The 20,853-nt window shown below is 38.1% G+C and overlaps 3 protein-coding genes across 5 annotated transcripts; 1 reads left to right on the top strand and 2 right to left on the bottom strand.

Moving 5' to 3' along the window:
- Window positions 1-86: 86 nt before the first annotated feature.
- On the bottom strand, window positions 87-10,049 carry kat2b (K(lysine) acetyltransferase 2B). Of its 3 annotated transcripts, none has more exons than XM_066715705.1 (18): window positions 9,624-10,049; window positions 8,686-8,812; window positions 7,318-7,463; window positions 7,137-7,226; window positions 6,777-6,958; window positions 6,271-6,462; window positions 5,459-5,565; window positions 4,348-4,473; window positions 4,115-4,251; window positions 3,485-3,693; window positions 3,088-3,214; window positions 2,652-2,762; window positions 2,361-2,504; window positions 2,116-2,230; window positions 1,949-1,979; window positions 1,501-1,564; window positions 1,328-1,412; window positions 87-1,206 (listed from the first exon to the last, which is right to left on the bottom strand). In XM_066715705.1, the coding sequence occupies exons 1-18, from the start codon at window positions 9,822-9,824 to the stop codon at window positions 1,013-1,015; spliced, it is 2,388 nt and encodes a 795-aa protein (XP_066571802.1). In that variant the 5' UTR covers window positions 9,825-10,049; the 3' UTR covers window positions 87-1,012. The 3 variants fall into 3 exon arrangements, with proteins under 3 accessions (XP_066571802.1, XP_066571801.1, XP_066571803.1); XM_066715704.1 differs by having other exon boundaries at window positions 4,115-4,254; window positions 9,624-10,046; XM_066715706.1 differs by lacking the exons at window positions 8,686-8,812; window positions 9,624-10,049 and adding an exon at window positions 7,810-8,108 and having other exon boundaries at window positions 4,115-4,254.
- A 569-nt stretch (window positions 10,050-10,618) lies between these two features.
- LOC136760347 (protein phosphatase 2C-like domain-containing protein 1) lies at window positions 10,619-13,527 on the top strand. Its single transcript, XM_066715709.1, has 3 exons — window positions 10,619-10,732; window positions 10,963-11,798; window positions 12,748-13,527. The coding sequence occupies exons 1-3, from the start codon at window positions 10,722-10,724 to the stop codon at window positions 13,485-13,487; spliced, it is 1,587 nt and encodes a 528-aa protein (XP_066571806.1). The 5' UTR covers window positions 10,619-10,721; the 3' UTR covers window positions 13,488-13,527.
- Window positions 13,528-13,610: 83 nt separating this feature from the next.
- LOC136760348 (ras-related protein Rab-5A) lies at window positions 13,611-20,379 on the bottom strand. The gene is made up of 6 exons (XM_066715710.1): window positions 20,198-20,379; window positions 18,135-18,358; window positions 17,666-17,817; window positions 17,260-17,382; window positions 16,490-16,583; window positions 13,611-15,390 (listed from the first exon to the last, which is right to left on the bottom strand). The coding sequence occupies exons 2-6, from the start codon at window positions 18,298-18,300 to the stop codon at window positions 15,275-15,277; spliced, it is 651 nt and encodes a 216-aa protein (XP_066571807.1). The 5' UTR covers window positions 18,301-18,358; window positions 20,198-20,379; the 3' UTR covers window positions 13,611-15,274.
- Window positions 20,380-20,853: the final 474 nt, after the last annotated feature.

Here is a 20,853-nt window from a genome sequence, read left to right as displayed (position 1 = left end):
ACATTTAATGTGACAGTCATACTTTGTTAGATTTGTGATAGTGGAAATTGTCTGTGTGTTTAGCTCATAAAAAGACAATCATAACATCTGGTTAACCAGGCTTTATTTTTTACCTGTTCTATTTCAATCATTCTATAAAATATGCAAACTTTTTAAAAGCAAAAGTAGAAAGGTCTTAAAATATGTTCCACATATTACAAAATCCAGATTTTCTTTCTAAATATTTAAAAATACAAACATCTTACAAAACAACAAAGCTACTCATTATTGCACAATCTTTATCAAAATACATTTGTATCAATATTCTGCAGGGCAGAGCGTAAGACAGACATAATAAATTAAGACCTTTTCTTCAGTTATACTAACAACCCTTGAAATAACATCACATAAATAAGAATTATTTTCTAGATACTTAAATTAAGCAGTAAGCGTGCATTAGTTTTTCTTGTTAAAACACAAAACGACATCCAGAAAATGCTCTTGTTTTGTTTTTGTATTTTTTTTTTTTTTTGCATATTTGCTTTAAAATAAGTTTCAGTTCTTCCTCAAGCCCAAACAATGTGGGACTTTTTCACAATGTGGAACACATTTTTATGAAAAACAGAATGGAGGGTAAAAATTTGAGGAAGAAAAAAAAAAGCTGTAGTTTCTGAGATGACTCCCTCCACACAAAACCCTTCACAAGAATTTCTGGCAGGATGGATGATTAGAACATAAGACCCTGACCAGTACATACGTTGATGGGGAAAATGTACACAGACATTGCAGAAGTCATGCACACGTAGTAACAATGTCAGCTTGTGTTCCTGGACCTGTTGAGTATCTTACTGAATAATGCAGACATAGGATTCCAGAGGATGTTTTTACACTTGAAAATCCCATTATTGATCTGACTCCATTTGCTGTCTTTATGAATTCTGTTACTCTATACATTTTTCTTCTTGAGTGATATTGACCTGAGTAAACAGAGTAACTTGTAAAATGTACCTGGGGTCTGAGATCTGCAAGCCTTTCACTTTTCAATTAAACCTGCTTCTTTTATTTTTGTGTAGAAGAACTTCTCGAGTAAGTTCGCACATTTGTAGTATTCGCTCTCTGGAGGGTTGTATTCCCTGCAGTTCGTGAAGATCCTTTGCATGTCTGCCATAAACAGCTTCTTTGTTGTGTAATACCGGTTTTTAAGACGTTCAGTCATTGTCTTTAGATCTGCAGAGAAATCATATTTCAGACTAAATCAAAAGAGCATCAGGCTTTTCAAAATACATTACTTAGTCATTTAAAACAAATCCCCAATTGGCACATCCCCCACAATCATGACAGGACGTACCCATCGGGAAGCGGATCACTTGATAGTATCCTGGAGCTTCTGTCTTTTTCACTGGTTCCATGAATGGCCAAGCATTCTGGTGAGTCTATCGTATACCAAAACAAAAAGTAATGTAAACAAATGTAGTATCCAAACACTTTTTTTTTTTTTCTTTTTCCCCTTTCTTCACTCACCTTTACATGTTGCAGGATATTTTTTAAGGTGCTGTAAAGTTGATCAGGGTCCTTTGGCTCCTTCCTGCAATACATGAATGAAAAATGTAATTGTGTAATGTTTAAATGGAAAAGAAATAGCCATTGTAGGAAGTGTATGCAAGTACATATTTCCACATTCATCTCCATAGTTTTAACCGGACTGTGAAAACCACAATCACACCTTTCTTCTTGCTTGTCATATTCTATATAGCATTCTATAAAATGGTTTTCTTTAATATAGTTGTGATGCATTTTATAGATTACTGTAAATACATTGTGTGTGTATCACAGTTTATAATTAAACCAATTAATCACTGCATTGTCAGTGTTTGGTATGCTTGTCTGATTTTAATCATAACTAAAATAAGCGCTAATTGATTCAAATATTATTTATCTAGTTTAAGAAAATGTGGGAATATCAATATACCCTTTTCCAGCAGGTTTCCATCCAGTTTCCCCTGTTGAGTAGAGAGGTCAGGTCATGTTAGTGTCATTTCAAGGGCAAGAGTTCAGCAAAAGTCACGTACTAAAACCAAACTAACGAGCTTTCATTAACTATTCAGTAGTCATATGGATTAAAGTGCCTGAACATACTTATTCCAGGAATGCTTTCGATAGGGATCTGCCGAACACCTTCCTTAAAACAGGAAAGTCCAGGATAAACCTTTCGGATCTGCGCTTGCTTCCTTTCGATCAGCTTTTTAATGATCTGAAAGAGAGATCGGAGCATTAAAAGGATAAACATGGTGAAACAACTGGAACAGTTAAAGCAATTCACAGAGTTTGAGATGTCAACCCAGAATGCATTGCACCGTATGAAAGACTGTTTTAAACTCTACCTCTTTCTGCTTCTTTATGATGACAGAGAACTCAGTGTATGGGATCCTGGGATTCAGTTCACATCCCATCAGAGTGGCACCTTCATAGTCTTTTATATAGCCCACATATTTTGCTTTTGGAACTTTTATGTCTTTTGAGAATCCCTGAATGAAAAATAAAATAAAAGTATAGATTGAGATCTGTAATTATGTCAATGTATCTGCTTTATGACATTACATAGTTTGACTTCTACTGGTCCCAGTTTGCAAGACATAAAACATAAATGCTAAAACAAAAATAAAAACACCTACTTGCTTTTTGAAGTATCCAATGGCATATTCATCTGCATATGTTAGAAAGTTCAGAATATTATGCTTAATGTGATACTCCTTGAGATGATTCATCAGATGGGTTCCATATCCCTAAATAAAAGGGAATTATATGTTTAACCACCCTCAATGTAAACTGACAGTTTTCTTTCTGTTGATAACAAAGATCTTAAAGCAGTGTCAAGATCAGCCTAAAAATGAACCAGACTACACTCTCCATATATCCCAGATTTGTAAGATTAGTTTGGTTCTGTTTTACACACTGGCCCACACAGATAAAGTAGCAAATTAGTAGAATGACATCTCCTGAAGCAAAATCCACATTCTACCAGCAATATGTAGAAATTCCCTGTGACTGTATTGCCCCCTGATACTCTGGGATTAGTCTGACTGTATTATAGGGGGAACTATCGCTTACTTTTACTTGTTCGTTTGAGGTGACGGCACAGAACACAATCTCAGTGAAGCCTTGAGATGGAAACATCCTGAAACAGATCCCTCCGATCACACGGCCGTCTTTGATCAGTGCCAGGGTTTTATGTTTCCTGCGAAAATAGAAGTAGTCAACATATCATTCCAATCTAACATAAACCACTTTATAAAACATACAAAGACCCTTAACTATATCAAGTTAACAATTAACAGTAAGATAAATTACAGGTAGGTGGTCAACATTTTTACTTTTTTAATCTGACATTTTAGCTACAGAAGTCACGTTTGTGGGCCTACACTGCGGTTTTATTTAAAAGGACCCGACAATTATGAATACCTGCTTCTGTAAAATGATTACAACATTCTTATTAAAACAAACTTACGGGTCAAAGACTAGTCGTGTAATGTACTCTTTAGGCATTCTGGGAAGCTGATGGGAAAACACATTTTGCAGGCCAACAAGCCATATCATGATCTTCTTATTTGGCTTCTGGTTTAAGGAATTCCCAATTACGTGAAATTCAATCACGCCACGCCTCTCTTCCAGCCTGGCAGCCTCGTCTCTTGCCGAATGCGCGGAGAGAAAACTGGTCTTTATAAAGCAGACACAAACAAAACAGTTATTCAATTACATGCGCACATTTCAGGGGATTTGAAAGTGTATACACTGTTCTACTTACTTGAAGAATAGACCTATTGTCAATGGGACAAACAAACATTCACAGAATGGAAACCTTATTCAGCTTATAAATAAAGATCAGCTTCATTTTTGCTTCACAAATTTGAACTGCATGTCATATACAGATAAGGATTGCTTTTGTTTCCCAGTTATTAAAGCTGAAATATCTGTTCAAGTCCATGACATTCTTGTTCCATGAAGTTGTTCTGTTATCTTCCCACACTTTATTCACTACATTCATCTTTTATGTGCAAATATACTTAAGTCTACATTTCCAAGCTGTAGCCAACACAATTCAAATTTTAAAAAAGAAATGTTTTTCACTTGTGCCCACCTCTGGCCCCAACATAGAAGATGGATCTGTGATTGTGGACATAACTTCATTTATTAATTCCATAGGAATATCTCCCACAACCCTTGGCCTCTTCGTTTCTTCGTGAGTAAAGGGTTCTGTTGACTTGCGTTTTTCTCCTGCTTGAGGATCCCAAAGGAACACAGAAGTATTAGCGTGGAACACATTCCTAACACACCAGACCAAAGAGGGCTGAAATGCTCATTTCACGGTACCTAGGTTTGCCTCAATGGCAGACGCAGTTTTACAGGCAGGGCTGAGGGTCCCACAGTTTGAGGAATCAAGCGCTGCAGGGCTCGCACTGTAAGAAAAGGACCTGGCCACAGGAGGAGCACTGATCACTACATTAAATTGAGAAAAAATTATTTAACTACACAGACAGTGAAAACATTAACACAAAGTAAGTAAACACAAGATTCCTACCTAAACACCACACAATAGTTTTTGCTTCAACAGAATTTGAATCCTAAAAGCATAAACGATATACAAAATGAAATACAAAAAGTAAAAATGAAAATACAATGGTATGCAGATGTAATTTGTAATTCCTGGTGGAAAACAATATTGACACGATCTACTGCATGATCTCCTGTGCCTACTGTGAACAACACTGAACAACACACACATGCACAAATTCCAGGGCAACAGTTTATTTTGTTTTACTATATAAACTGCAATTAAACTGTATTAAATATATGGTTCTCTGTGCGGTTAAACATCGCTATAACAGTGCTATTGAAACATTATTTCTGGGAAAATATAAAAGGAGATAGTGTAAGATAATAGAATGCAGTCTGTATTCCCCAAACCATAACACATATGCTAGTGGAAATAAGTCCTTACACACTGGGTTATGCCAAATTGCAAGTTTAGATATTTTCACAAAGGTATGTTGTGTGATCTCCTCAAACATTTTTCCAGTTCAAGATTATTATTTTAGGATTGTATTCTACAGCAATGAATAGAGAAAGTGTTAACCCCTGGTTGCAAAATCTGATAATTCACAGAGTGTGTATAGCATAATCGCATGTATATTAATCTAACATGAACACACACACAGTCTCAACACAGTAAGCACCATCCTCAAATGCTGTAGTTTCCAAATTTTGTAAAATAAATAGGTTTTATATGTATAACACTAGTTGTTAGTTGAACAGTGCTGTGGGTTTAATCCAATTATGTATTATTAGTTGGACTCAAGACAGTCATCAGATATTCACTTTAATGGAGCTTCCGGAAATACACAGAATTGTCTTTTCATTGTTTTGGATACTGAAATAGGTGGAAAGCATGCTCTCCAGACACTAGACAAATAAAGCCATTTACCAGTCTGAAGCCCTAACTGGACACTTGTGGATGATGATGCCAAGAAATCTTCATTCCAGATCGGTGAATTGTGGCTATAAACTTCCTCCTCTAGCATTGACAGGAATCTAAGGAAAATACACCATATTAAACCTTTCTTCTATATGGTTCTGCTCTTGTACACCATTGCCATATACAAGAATGACTACTTATTCCTGCTAGCAATTATTTCTAGTGCCTAAGTTGTTATGTTACTGTATACGTACGCTGCAAAGAATTTTCACAATTGCAACAAAAATCTTATAGTGTGAAAAGTTTAAACAAAACAAGAAAAAGTTTAAACAAACAAGTGTGTGAACGCTGTTGAGTTTAACCTCAAAAATGAGTGGTTTTGGTCCGCTTGGAGTCGGGCCTTAAAAAAACATTAGTGTGGCGGAAATACTGAATTGTTATCTCTACTGAAAGCCACACTAGAGGACGTCGGAAGCTGACAAGGACAATATTTATTTTGAAAGCGAAGTTACCCTGGAGATAATGGAGATTATTATTAATAAAGAAGGCAGATTTTGTGCAAAACACAGGAAACACTTTCACTGGGTGTACAGCACATATTAGAAAGTCTTGACATTTTCATTGCGATACCACAGGAACCAGATGTAATTATCTCTTATATAATCGGAGAAGCACAGAGTACCAAAACAACAACAATGAAATACACAAAAGGATAGCAAAGATTCAAAATGAAAGTAAAAGACACTGACTGGACCCAGTGGCGCTTGCACACGTCCGGTCCTCAGCACGCACACACGACTAACAGACCCTTGTGTTCTTACTTTGGGAAGTGTGTGAGGATGAGCGTTCTTTTCTCGGGAGGGAGTTTATCTTTTTCCTGCCGGGCCTGTTCCAGCAGCTGCCGTCGCATGACAGTGAAGACAGAGCGGAGAAGCGTCCTCCCGAATATCTGTGTGGTCTCATAGCGGGGCAGGCTGTCACAGAACTGAGGGACATTGCAGTAGCACAGCCACCTGTAACACAAAAACAGGTTGAGCAGCTGTGCCATGTGTTGCGAATTTGTTGATCATCACACACCCTGCATTAGCATAATATATTAGGGAACGTAATTTGTGGAATTAAAAGCTGAATATAATCAAGTTAATGCTAAATATTCAGATTTACTAGAGCTAACCTCCCAGTTGAAGAAAAAGTGTGTTTTTAGTAGCATGCTGAAATTAATTGTGTCCTTGGCAATAGAACGTGTTGAAACTTGAATCTTTTTATACATTGTGCATATATAATCACTTATCTAGAAACCTGTCAGCACTGGGTGTCAGATTACTACCTTGTGTAATTCACTTTGTATCCTGCAGCATCATCGATGGGTGAGCACTGTCTCCTTTGAGAGGGAGTCTCCAGCTGCCAGTAGTTGATCTGATTGAGGAACATCTTGGCCAGCTCGACAATTGTCTGCCTCTCTTTCGAAGGAAGGTGGCTGAATTTGTACTGAACAAAGTTATTCACCCCCTGTTAGAAAGAAAGACAAATAAAATAACAGTTACACAATTCAGAATCGCTGCTCCTGCCAAGCACATCATGTTTTTGTCTCAGTTTATCGCCAGTCTTCACAGAGTGTAGATAAAGTTCTCATATGATATCGTCTTAAAAAAATATATTTAAAAAGCACAAAAACATTTTTACTTGCCTGTTCGATGCTTGGTTTTTCAAACGGAGGACTCTCTAAAGCTCCTTCCACGACAGGTTTGCCCATCTGCAAAATACATTTTCTCAAAAGCTGGAAAACAAAAGAGAGAGAAAAGAATAAAGCAGGGTGTTTGTCAATAGTTATAGGTTACTAACAATGCAAACCAGACAGCAGAGCATACCTTGAACAGGGAGAAGTACACTTGCTTAGTATCTGCGTCTTCCTCCTTATGCACACAGGTAAAGAGATACTCCACATCTAATGCAACTCCCAGCAGCCTGTTCATTTCCTCTTCTGAGATATTTTCTAAGTGGGAAACATGATCGGCTGCAGAGAAAAAAAAAAAAAAAATAGTTACCAACAGCACCTGACGAATATGCCTCCCATATATATTGTATACAATGATCTCTCGAGGGAACAAAAATGACGTAGCAAAACGGTGTTCCCAGCTATTAAAGGAGTCAATGACATGGTTAGTGTACAGTAATGTGCAATGTTCTGAACATAACGCAAGAAAGGCCTCCAGCAAGAGGAAGCTATCTGACCAGTCGTACTCAGTGGGTTAATATTATTTGACTGATCCAAGAACCTCATCAAACGGCTTCTTGAAGGATTCCAACGAATCAGCCTCCACCTTAGGGCTTGGCAGGGTGTCACGCAAAAAGAAAAGTACCTTCTATTGCCAGTCTTCTTTCTACTCGCACTTTAAAGTCCATTTGTCTTCTGTTCCTGGATTCCTTGTTGTTTAACGGTTTGGGTTGGGGTTGACAAGTTCATTGCTTTTGAGCATTTCAGGGAGTCTAGGTAAAGACAGACCTACTCTGCCCAGACACTGAAGGCTTGCACAGCTTATGTGGGATGTGTGGTGGGAAGACTCTGTTGTAGGGTGAAATATCCTGGCCAGATCTTCAGAAGTGTTTATGTTAATTACACGGATCTTTGACAAAATCAAACAAGTTTAGTTTAATGATGTTTTTTTCCCCATTGCTTGAGGCAGAGGCAGTTCATTGTCTCTCATCTGCAGAACTGACATGTAAAGTCCTTTAATTTCCAACGACTAAAAACTGGCAGCAGAATAAGTGTCCCTTGTCCACCAGGAAGTGCTGAATTCATACCCGAACCTGTTCAATGGTAAGCAAGTGAACTCTGCACACTTTGAGTTGATGACTACTGCACCCAAGAAGGAATGCTGGTTTCAAACTGATAAGATTGGACAGCAACTCTGTTAACATTTTAACCTCAACAGTCACCGATAAAGTTCTCCCTCTGCAATGACTAAGCATAACTGTCAAACCATACATCTTAAATTCACTGGTGTATCATCTTTACTTGGACACTTGTAGAAGTAGAGTCTGTGCAAACAAACAAACAAACAAAAAAACATTGATGGACTGCACCTTAGAAGAAGAAGAAAAAAAAAATGCCATGAAACAAACTAAACAAAATCCTTTGGCTTCACTGTGTCTGCAGAAGGTGACCTGTGTCTTTAAACAAGTCAACACTCCACCAGTCAGCGGGATTCCTCAGGTAATCCTGTTTGTATCCTTACCCAATAAGTGGCTGCAGCTGCGGCACGGTTCAGTGAGGCTGACGGCTGTCTGCTGCAGGTCCACCCTGGGAGGCGTGGGAGGAGGATTCTGGCTCTTCCACCCATTACACTTACAGGACTCCTCAGCCTGCCAAACAGGAAAGTGCACCTGATGTTATGACACCACCTGAGCTAAACACACTTACAAAGAGGTGGAGGCTGTCATAAAAAAACAGGATATAGCAACATTATTAATAATCATTAATAGTCATAGTATAACCCTAATTTAAGCAGAGCAGTGCATTTACTACATTTGAGGTTGTTTTTTGGGATATTTGAAGTACAGCATTACAGATGAATCCGTTCGCAAATAATGGTGTGTCATTGCAATGCTGCATGTGAACAGCAGCTCCAAAACAAGCTTTGCAAACTACAACCCTCCCCCCCAGCGAGCCCTTCACAGCAAACGTGCCGAGCAGGCGAGCCCGGCTCCGCCCCCAGCAGCTGTCACACTGTCAAAACAAAGGGGCTGACCGTCCGCCGACACGACGCGGCTGTGCTTCAATCAACTTACTCATTGCACAATAAACGCCAAAGTAACCATGCCACAAAGATATCGGCTACCCTATGTGCCCTGCTACCCTGCGTCTCATTAAGTGGCTACAATGTAGTGAAAAGACACTCAAACTGTCGAGTGTTTGACACCGAGCCAAGTGTGTATTTACATACAATGCGCGCAGTGCGCCGCTGGCTCATTTTCACCGTGCACACTCAACCCATCCACACACTCTGAATCAATCGGGTTTAACCATTTGGAAACGAGTTGTGCATGCTATTTCCTTGTCCTAGATCTATCTGAACATGCATATATCGATACATCGCATTGATTGCACATTCAACTAAATGATTGACAGATGCTGACCAACACCAATGCGCCCTCGGTGCAGCGAGCCGCGTACCTTGCAGGAGGAATACACCCCGAGTTTCTCCAGTTTCTTCGGCCGAGGAGCGGAGCGGAGCTGCGCCTTCTTTGCGGCGATACCAGCAGATCCCGCAGCAGCGCCCGAGCACTCGGCCCCTCCTCCCCCGGGAGCAGCAGGAGCCGAGCCCGCTGCCCCCACGGCCGGGGAGCCCTGCTGCAGGCCGCCGCTCTCGGACATCCTAAACACCGAGCCCGAAACGGACTCCCCGGTCGCTCGGTGCGTCTCTGTCTATTCCACAACTGTAGGATCAGACATGGCGCTCATCCCTCTTTTTTTATTTGTCATTGTACTCCACGCATTCCTTCACTAGGGGGAGACAGACCGGCAACCTGCAAGGATCCGGGGAGGTCAGACAGGCAGGCCGGCGCGGCGAGCAATCTCAAGGTCAAACACTAGATTCCCCCGGTCACAGCAATGCAGGCTAATATTGTCATGCAATGCATACGGGTTAGATACGCGTTTTGAAAAATTAAAACCAAAATAAACATGAGACACCAGCTTTAAACATTCCACTGGTGATGTGCATCAGTAAAAGTACACTGATAAATGATGCAGAAAATAACATATCATTAAGGGATACTTGTATGTGAATGTCAATTCATATTTTAGATCTTTACATTTCAAATACTTGTCCAAATAATTTAAACCAGACTGAAATCACTTTATGAACAAGTAGTTTTTGCATTGCAGATCATAAAAACAAATAATACAAGAATGTTGGCATACATTATATTGTATATGCGCAGCACAAATAGGACAGAAACTAAAGACAAACACAAAATACAGATGTCCTTTATGAATAGGCTCCCCCCTCTCAAACTCTACACCTGCATGCACAATATTAAAACACAACCCACTTTTGTTCAATGAAAAAAAAGGGCCCATTATGTATTTCGTCCCCTGTAATTGCAGCTTCATGACTCAACCTGAGGCCTCTCCTTAATTAACTTGTCAGAGTAACTTGTATTTCCAAGGAAACTGTCACCATGGTAGGGCTAGTAAACAGCTGAAGTGGCCTCAACTTAAACCAAAACCTGAACACCAGATTTCACAGCTCTTTATGGATATTCGAAAATGAAACAAAGGTATGTTAGACACATATTAAGATACTCAGACGTAACGTATTATTTGGAAAAAGGAATGCATATTTGTTGTTAATTTTGCAAATGTTTACAAAGATAAAGTAGGCACACACAAGGGCATTTTCACAGTGTCCCGCCTTCAGTGTTAAAGTGAAACCAAGTAATGATGTCAAGCAATGTTAAAAACATAAGTAAAACAAGTAGTTCATTATGTATTGTTTTTAACTACCTAGCTTGCCTCAACATCAGGACATAAGAGGACAATTAGATGAAGACCACGTGAAAGTTTGCAACAGCAATAAGATCAAGGAAGAAAATCTTCAGGGCATGGAAGACCATTTAGAATTACACTTTCTAGCACATGCAATATCCCAAACAAATATAAATGGAAAGCAAGAGTGCACTTCAGATCAGTACAATCATACAACCAGAAATAAGCATAAAATAGGAAACAGTGTGACTATAGCCAGCGCCTGCAACCCCTTGATCAAAGGGGTGGGCTTTTGTGAAGATAAAAATGCTGCATGGAAATTAGACATGGAAGATGCATCTATATTCATAGATCAGTATGGAGGGAGACATGATTCATGCTTCATTGGCCTTTTTGATGGCTTTCATGGTAGATGTGCCGCTGAAGTCACATCAAAAGAACTCCCGATTCTCGTCCTTGAACAGCTCTCAAAACGCGAGCTTTCATATTCTTTACCAACCGAGGATCTTAAACTACTGGCAAACTTTAATACAATATTTGAGAAAGATTGCAAAGAAAACCCTGATCAGAACCCATCCATGCCACATTTACAAGTAGATAATATAGGGGACGATGAACGGGTGCATATGGCCCTTGCAGAAGCATTTTTGAAAATGGACAGGATTCTGGGTCTGGGTCGACATGAAACTTCTAAGATTAGGTGGAGTGGATGCACAGCCTTGATATGCTTGATTGAAAGCCCCATGCAGCAGAAAAACACCACCGAAGAGTGCAGAATTGAAAGTGGTACAAATGGTGATCTACCACCACCACAAGACCAAGAACGCACTGTGGGAAAGCTCCACGTTGCCAACTGTGGTAAGTAGGCCTGTGCATTCCCTATTATTGATACCTGCTGTTCATTAATCAATTATTTGTATTAACAAGAGCATAGCCTGCCATCTTCCTTACACTCTGTTGTACAAAAATAAGGAAGATGCAAGTCATTCAAACAATTACTTAAAATAATTGTTTAAATGTTTACATTGTCAGGAAGAAAAGGTGAAATTATGTCTACTTTCATTCAAAGTAACTCACAAAGTAAAATATCTGGATAGCTGCCTTCCATTAATTTACAGTGGAAGGGACCCAATTTATGTTTTGTACCACCTGTAAACCTGTACTGTAATATTCTACACAACTTAAAAAGTCCCTTAACAGAGCTCTGAAGATGAATGCTGTTTTTCTCAGTAATACATTTGTATTTATGGTTCTTAAAATTTTGAAAAAATACAAAACAAAACAAACCCTTTGAACCACTATTCACATACCCTTTATCTTTACCAACACATACATTTCCAGCTATAGAAACTCATGGTATCACAGTAGCAGCTTTTCACTCTTCTAGAAAAGTACTGCTTTTGTTGATAGTAGTCTTTGCAAACTCAAGCCTTAAGTAAATTTCACTTGTGCCTCACAATTGTCATTATGTTGAAGAAAATGTTGCCCATTTTTCTAAAAGGATTGATTTAATTAACCTGAAAAATGTTCTGGTTATTACAATAAGAATGACTACACTGGAGGCTTCGAATAGCTGAAAAACAAAGCTGTCTATCATAATTTAGGCACAGCATTACTAATATGTTACCGCTATACAGTACATCGAACAAATGGCTACAACAGAATTTAAAAATGAATGTGAGATTTAATTTTTGACCTGACCCCATTTCCCAAAGGTGCTTTTTGAATTAAAACTAACCAGGCGAATATACTTTAAAGAGATCAAAGGTTAAAATTCCCAAAAATGTAACAAATGTATATATGTCAGGAAACACACAGGCTGTTTTATGCAAGAACGGGAAAGGCCATCGTCTCACAAAGGACCACAGCACCTCTAACCGAAAAGAAAGAAGACGCGTCCTAGAGGCCGGTGCAACCATCAGTGGCAACAGGCAGCATGGACTTGTCGAAGGACTGACACGTGCTACCCGTGCTCTGGGAAACCACGGAGACCCGAAGCTGAAACAGTCCGTTATACCGGTGCCATACTCTGTATCTTTACCAATGGACGATTCCTTCCAGCTGCTAGTTCTGGCTTCTAGTGGGGTTTGGGATGTTTTAGATGAAAACGCTGTGGCAGCAATTGCCCTGGATGTTCTTTCTTCTCATCTGGAACCGCCTCCCACCCAAACCCAAGACAGAGGAAACACTGATGCATCAAATTGGGCCAGGCTTTCAGATACACTTTCCCAACCTCGTGTCTCAAGCCAAGAGCAAACAACAAACAGCAGTGAATGTGTGGCAAAGGGTAGAGTGAGTCAAAGTGGGACAGTGGGTGGCCAGGAAGAGATACAGGAAGGCTCAGTGAATGAAAAACCTTTGATCAGTGCAACCGCCGACTCAGAAGGGCGTCTCGATGCTGAACAGTACGAGAGATTGGCAGCGTGCATCAGTAGAAAAATTGTTGAAGCAGCAGTGACATTGGGTTCAAGGGAAAACATATCAGTGGCCACAGTACTTCTTCCAGGATTAGATTTGTTTTTTGCCCAAAATGTGCATCAACAGTAAGGGAACAAAACTTGTGCCCAAAGCAACACTTTTCCCCCACTGAAGACATAAGCTTGTCCCGAGACGAAATCCTCAAATCATGCAACTGTTGACCGTTTAAACATATCCAATTTGTATGACATGTAAATGATCAAATGTCTTTGTATCTTTATTTGGTAATTAACAATTTTGTAAATTGCTTGCATTTAGATTGGAGCTGCATTAAATGTTCACAGCAAAAAGTATACAATATATCCCTGTTTATTAACTTATTTATTCATAAACTAGTACCTGAACATTAGAACTGATCAGTCCTTCACCATTATTGGGTTACATCATTACAACTCTGTTGTTAAAAGTGACTGCCAGCTAGTTTGCCAGTTCAGCTACAAGTCTTGTTTAAGCAGTAGAATTACTAATCCAATATATTTGATTTCAGTTTCTACAAGGTATAATATCGTATGGGGCATCATTGTCTTACCACTAAAATAATTAGTGCAATGCGAAAGAAATGTTAAAAATATAAACCGAGACAATTTTGAGAAAGTACAAGACAAACCACTAAGGAAATGCAAGTTCATTGTTAATAACACTACATACATTTATAAAGACCACCACTGATTTAACCATTTGTGAAAAACTCCAAACCCTTAATATTAACTGTTTCGGTTACTGTACAGTTTGTATGATTATCTAAACAACTCCCTAGCAAGCATTAGTCCAGTAAGTTGTATATTGAAAAGTAGACTACATTGCAACACCCTATTTACAGTATATTATTTATAACACACCAGCTGTAATAATGACAAGGAATATTCATGAGCATTGTTAGTGCAAGGCATGAAGAACTTCAAAAGACCTGCTGAAGTAACCGATTCTCCTAATACCTTATGGGCGAATGGAAAATGCTTTGAATCATGGTTAGGGACAAACACCATTTGTAGGTTTTGTTGCTTTCTTTAAAATAATAAAGTCACGTGACCAAAACACTCTATCAATTCATGGCATGGAGCCTAGTTGACCATTATTAGCACTTTTGTGTTCAAATTAGTAAAATAAATGCAAGCAGACTTTCCGATGACCATTTTCAACACGGGTAAACTAATTTTTAATTTAGTTTACTAAGGAGACCCTTTAGGGAGTTTGAAGGGACTGTTGCAATTGAGGACTGGCTACCAAATTGTACAGCAGATTGGTCTGCAAACTGCAACCACTGAGAAGAGGAATGCATCGTTTTAACAAGGGTCCTTGCAGAAACTAGTCACTGCATAAATACTGTAAACAATTGCACAATGCCACTAGAACAGTTAGAAGCAGGCATGGCCGAAAAGCCCAGGAGTGGGGAACTTGGTTCTAGTGCTACTAAATAGTTTGTTGGGAAGCAATGTATACAAAAAAATATGCAAGATCCGAGTCTGAACTGGGGACCATCTCACTAAGCCATCATGAACCTTGCCTATCAAACAGAAGAGGGAGTAACCTATAACCATCTCAGCCAGACAGGTCCTTTTCAGCATTAAAAGTGATTTTTCTTTGTCGCTGAATAAAGTACAAATTTTTACGTTTAGGCCTTGTAGTGATACATGCATCCATAATTCTGAAGTACATTTTTAAAATAAAAGTTCAAAAAAAAAAAAAAAAAAAAAACACACAAAAAAAAAACATAAAATAAACTTTGTATTAGAAATGCAGCTATACAGAGTCTTTTAGCTATTCGGGGGCATGTTGTTGGGACAAGTAAGCTCCCCTGATTCCTTTGTTATTCAGAGTTAGGAAGGGACTTCTTTGAGATGCAATTTGAAATAGCGTTAGTTACTACAGCACTGGCTCTTGCTTTGCTGGGTCGTCTCAGTGAGATCTACTCCTCGGTTTCTCCCACTGTTTGCTCCTGCACTCTGTGGTTCGTTTTTAGGCAATCTCTTTGCTGGAAAAACAGAAGAAGAAACTCCATTACTTTGACATCCCGTGATCGTTACACTTTTGTCTTGTGACCAGGATGGTGTATTTACTGAACATATACACGCTGCAGGACGAGTTCACTGATCTGGTTTGAGAAGCTTTTGGGATGTATTAATTGTACTGACTTTTGTCACACAGTTATTGGAAACTTGAGTCACATGCCTTCTTTGAAACACATTTCATTGTTTCCATTTCCTAAAAAGGACGAATAAGTTTGCCTTGTTGAGTTAATTGAAGGTCCTTTTGTTTCTAAAGCCGCTCACAATGTGTTTGTTTACATTTCCCCTGGAGCGACTAAATGCAGAGCACCTGGTGACTTCAGCTTATGTCAGCAGCACCATGATAGAGATCAGGATTAGGTTACCCAGGAAAAGGTTCCTGGTCAAGTTCAGGGTCAGTATTCCTCCAGCAACAGTATAATACACTTAACTCTTCATGTCTGTGTTTGCAACTTTATGGATGTTTAAAATTAAGTATTGTATTAAAGCATTGTAATTGCATTGCAGCTAATTGGATTGTAACATTGTTAACTCTTAGTATGTATAGATCAATCTAATGTAATGCCTGCAGACAAATGAGAAAATCTAAACATATTTGTGGATATGGTGTAAAAGCACACTGAGATGCTCTATACATCTTACCATCTTCTTTCATAATGTTCTTATAGTCTAGATATATTTTATAGACTCAAGACCTTCGAAGTACAAACCTTTCATTTTAAAATACAAAAAAAACAAGGGACGGTGAAGATCAGGATTAAGTTCCCATTATGTAGTTTACTTTGGTGCAGGACTCAGACTTTCACAGATCACAGCATTTCTACTGTCCAGCGCGGCTGTAATCAGCTCCTGAATAATTTCTCTGCCTATCTGGTTGAAGTTAAATAATTAAGATGACCAAGTGCCAACATCTGCACTTAAGACTATGAAGGTACATGTACTTTTTCTTTCATAAACTAAATAGGTAATTATTTCATCTTAGCAAGGTGTGGTAGGAATTTGGCAATACCTTTAGATGCCAATGGTTTATGTTTTCAGCTAATTGTTTAAATGTTTAAAACATACCTATTGCCATGAATATTTCATTCACATTCACCGAGGTCTTCGCTGATGTCTCCATGAACAGCAAACTGTTGTCGTCTGCATATGACTGTGCATCCTACAAATTTTAAGAATTAGTGTAAAAATGCAACTGAAGATAAAACAATAGTACAGATGTTTCAGGATCACTGTGTAGCATGCTTGTATGACTACAAATGTAGGATCAGCTCAAAAATCATTCACATGGAATCTATAGTTATCTGTATAATGCTTTACCTGATCCCTTCTATCAGCTTCTTAAGGTTTGATGTAAGATATCAGCCACAAGAGAAACAACAAAACAAATGCTGGAAAATTAATAAATAAAAAAGTATCTATGTACACTCTTCACTTGTTTGTTATTAAGGAAAACAAAGTATTGCATTAAAGGAATAATAGCAAGAATACACATCAAGAAATTATAGTACTATCTCAATGAAAACCTTTAAAAAAGCAACAACTTGAATGTCACAAAACAGTATTGCATCAAAAAAAAAACTCTAGTGTCTTACATACATTAATAAACAAAATTCAATAATGTGAGAAGCAAACTATCTATTTTGGCAAATATTTAGTAGTTCCATCAAACCTTATCAGGTTTATTTTGCAGTTCACAAAAAGCAAAACAAATACTTTATCAATCACAAAACAAACAAACAAACATATCTAACACACCTGCTTTCAGGTTTAATTATCTACAAGTTAAACAAAATCAATCCAAATGTCTTATTGTAGCAACATACATTTTAACATACCTGGAAGTCAACTGCTCTCTTGTTAGCCAGATCGGCCTTGTTGCCTGCCAAAGCTATTACAATATTAGGACTTGCTTGTCTTTGAAGTTCTTTTACCCAGTTTTTTGCTCGTGCAAACGACTCCTGAAAAATAATAAAAGCATTCAGTTATAAATACATCTACAGATTAACCGTTATGCACAGAAAGGTCATGTACTAAGCTGGTGCTTTACCAGTACTGAGACATCAGATAACAAAAGGTACAATTCTCCACCATTTGGTGTCTGTACTGTGTAGAGGGAATATTGATTTTCCTGTAAAGTGTAAGACAGCTTTAAGAGGTAGGTTCACTACTTTCTTAAATATTTTAAAATGCATGAAGTGGACATGATTTGTATTTACTTTAAACTTGTTTAACTTTACTTACTTCATTTGTAATGTCATATACAACTATAGCAGCCTGAGCGCCTCTGTAGTACATTGGTGCTAAACTGTGGTAACGCTCTTGTCCAGCAGTGTCCCATATTTCAAACTTCACTGTTGTGTCATCCAGACACACAGTTTGCGTCAGAAAAGCAGCTAAAGTTAAAAAGATAAAAAAAAATGACAAAAAAATCACTTCTGGACATATAATCACTAGACCCATCAGTATAGAATGAAATGCAGATGAAATATCTTCACTCTTTGCAAATGTAACCTAAAGATGTGTCATGATTAAGCACTTCCACTTAGTACTAAATAAGCCCATACTATTATCAAACATAACATTAAAATAAGTACCAAGCTAAATTGCTTAATGTTCTGTTGGACTGCACAAGAAGCACTATGTAGATTCTGTAAATAAATAAACCATAATTACATAAATTATTCACTGTTAAATAGAGGTTCCCACTTACCTCCTATTGTGCTCTCTTGAAACTCATGAAACTGCCCTTTCACAAAACGAAGCACTAAACTGGACTTTCCAACAGCAGACTCGCCAAGAAGCACAAGCTTAAACTGGCAAATTTTATTGCCAGCATTTGGTCCATTGGGTCTTGTTGCTCCTCCCCGACTTGCCATGACCAGTCTCCTGCTCTGAACTTATAAGCACAGTCTTCCTTCTTTTCTCAGTTAAAAACTGTGAATAAAGAAATTACAACAGTAAACAAACAATAGTGATATGAGCACAAGACAAAAACCTGAAGAATTTCTACTAGTATCAATCATGTTTGTATACATCAGGCTGAAGAATATCACAAAAATAATTATTGCATGGGCAGTTTGGAAACCTGTTAAATCTGCTGTTGAGAAACCTGTAGTTTTCATTTTATTTATTTTAAAATGTACTTTACAAGCTAGACATTCACTGGAGTCTAAAATCAAAATAGCAAAGATTGCTGCAGGTAACATCACGTCATTTTTACACCGACATAGTTCCAAGGTATAGCCTATTTATGTAATCATCATAACTCCTGTGTGCAAAATACATCTGTTTTCATAAAAGTATTAGCATGAAATGATTTAACTCCACCGAACTGTTAGAGAAGGTAGATAATAATAATACTCATCAATATTATAATCACTGAATCAAATCTTTGAATGTAGAGAGTTAAATCAAATACAAAAACAAGTGCACAGTGAAATGAGTCGACTAAAACAAATGGAAACACACAAATCTGGCAACAGTGTAAGTGTCAGTGACAGGCTTTCTTGGATAACAGAGTAAACAGCACACAGCAGTAAAGTAGGAGAGACAACAGTTATTAGCATTGTATTATTAGTATTATAGTCTATCAATAAATATAACAAGTAAAACCAAACCAACTACAAATAAATTGCTACTGCTAAAGTATAACGTTAAGACAGAACCGGATCCTGGGGTTTAATTTTAAGGTTGGGCGTGCATGCGTCAAGGGTATTTGTCTCATGCTTTGCCCCAAAACAATCGCTCTTCTCTGGATTGGCACGACTTTCCCCACGGTATCAAGTTCACGTCTGATTTCTTGGCCAATATGATTTTACTCCTGGCAGCAAGTATATAAACGAGACAGAGACGGACCGATTTCCCCAAATCGCTGGCGCTTTCTTGTGTACACATCTGTAGTAAACACAGACGCACCCTTGTTGATAGGTGGACTCAATTCGCCCATCTTTTTTAGTGACGCAACACAACCTCCGATTTATCCGGATTATTTAGGATAAACCGTTGACATTTGTCCTCTGAAAGAAAGCATTAAAAAAAACACCTATTGTTTCTTAGACGATAACCATGCAAACCCATCTCAAGTAACATTTGCAACTGCTAATTAGCCAGCTAGCCACATCCATGATGGTACGAAGACGATGCATAGGAGATTAATATAAACTCTGATCCGTTTGATCACCTCTAAAGCTTGCAATTCTGCACACACAATGTATAGTAACTGTCCAGGATATACCATTTCATATATACCCAAGTAGTAGCCCAGTGTCACCTCAAGTAAATAAGCACTGCGGTTACGTATTTGTCCTATTGTTATACTTGGTAGGTCGAGCCCTTTTCAATTTCAAATACACCACAGGGTCATTTGTAAAAATAATAATAATAATAATAATAATACAAATATATCATTTAAAATATCACCAGACTACACGGACGTGAAATTGGGTTTGTTTTCCAATCGCCTTTCGTTTTGTTTCGTAAAATGCAGAAGGAAGACGCCATTTTGGAAACAGTAGTTTGGGAAAATCAAAATACATTTCCTCTAATGCAGTAAAAAGTCGAGTGCTTTAATCGGATTTCAATACACAGCTGGGGAAAGGCTGGCCGTCTGTCAGCTGGATTGATCAGTATACGTAAAAACAAAACGCGACGAATATACAATGACTGTTTACCATTTAGGAAAACTGACAAAAAGGCTCTACCCCAGTCCTAGGGCCTATTTGTGTTTCACCACTAACGACGAACACAGATGATTCAACAACTTGATCACTTTACCTGATGGCCAGGCGAAAATGTATGTACACGGCTTTCCAATACGGGGGTCTTGGCAGGAATTCTTCGAATATGAACTTTCCTATTGCTGTACAAATACGTATATTTTGCCCAGACCCGATCACGTCTCCTCCTTTCTTTTTTTCTCGCAACTTCCCCCTTTAGAACCAAAACACAGACACGAACACTTCCGCCCCGCACGCCACGTCACGTCACAACCACTTCCGCCCCGCACAGGAGTGGGCATAAACTTCCGTACGAAACACTTATTTATTTGATTGATCTGCATATGTATTATTATTATTATTATTATTATTATTATTATTATTACAATAACATATTCAATACGTCTATCATAGTTATTGTTTAATGCACAGGCTTCAACTGTATCTTACATTTTACCTCTTGTTAAACACGCCATCTACTTGTAATAACTGGAGCAGAATGTCATTTAAAAATGAAAACTAGAAACACTGCCAATATTATGATCCAATATATCCTATTAATCATATTATTTAACAAGCTCCCTTATAACACAATATACTAACCATGTTTCATTTGAATTCTTTTATTTACATTCATGTTTTAATTTATGTATTTTATGTTTGCTTGTATTTTTATGTATACAGTAGATTACGTCAAGATGTGACGTACTTCCG

This window comes from Amia ocellicauda, chromosome 10 (genome assembly GCF_036373705.1).
Source record: "Amia ocellicauda isolate fAmiCal2 chromosome 10, fAmiCal2.hap1, whole genome shotgun sequence".
In the NCBI taxonomy this organism is placed as follows: Eukaryota; Metazoa; Chordata; class Actinopteri; order Amiiformes; family Amiidae; genus Amia; species Amia ocellicauda.
Note: the sequence above shows the minus strand (reverse complement) of the source record. Positions and strands in the feature narration are given on the sequence as shown.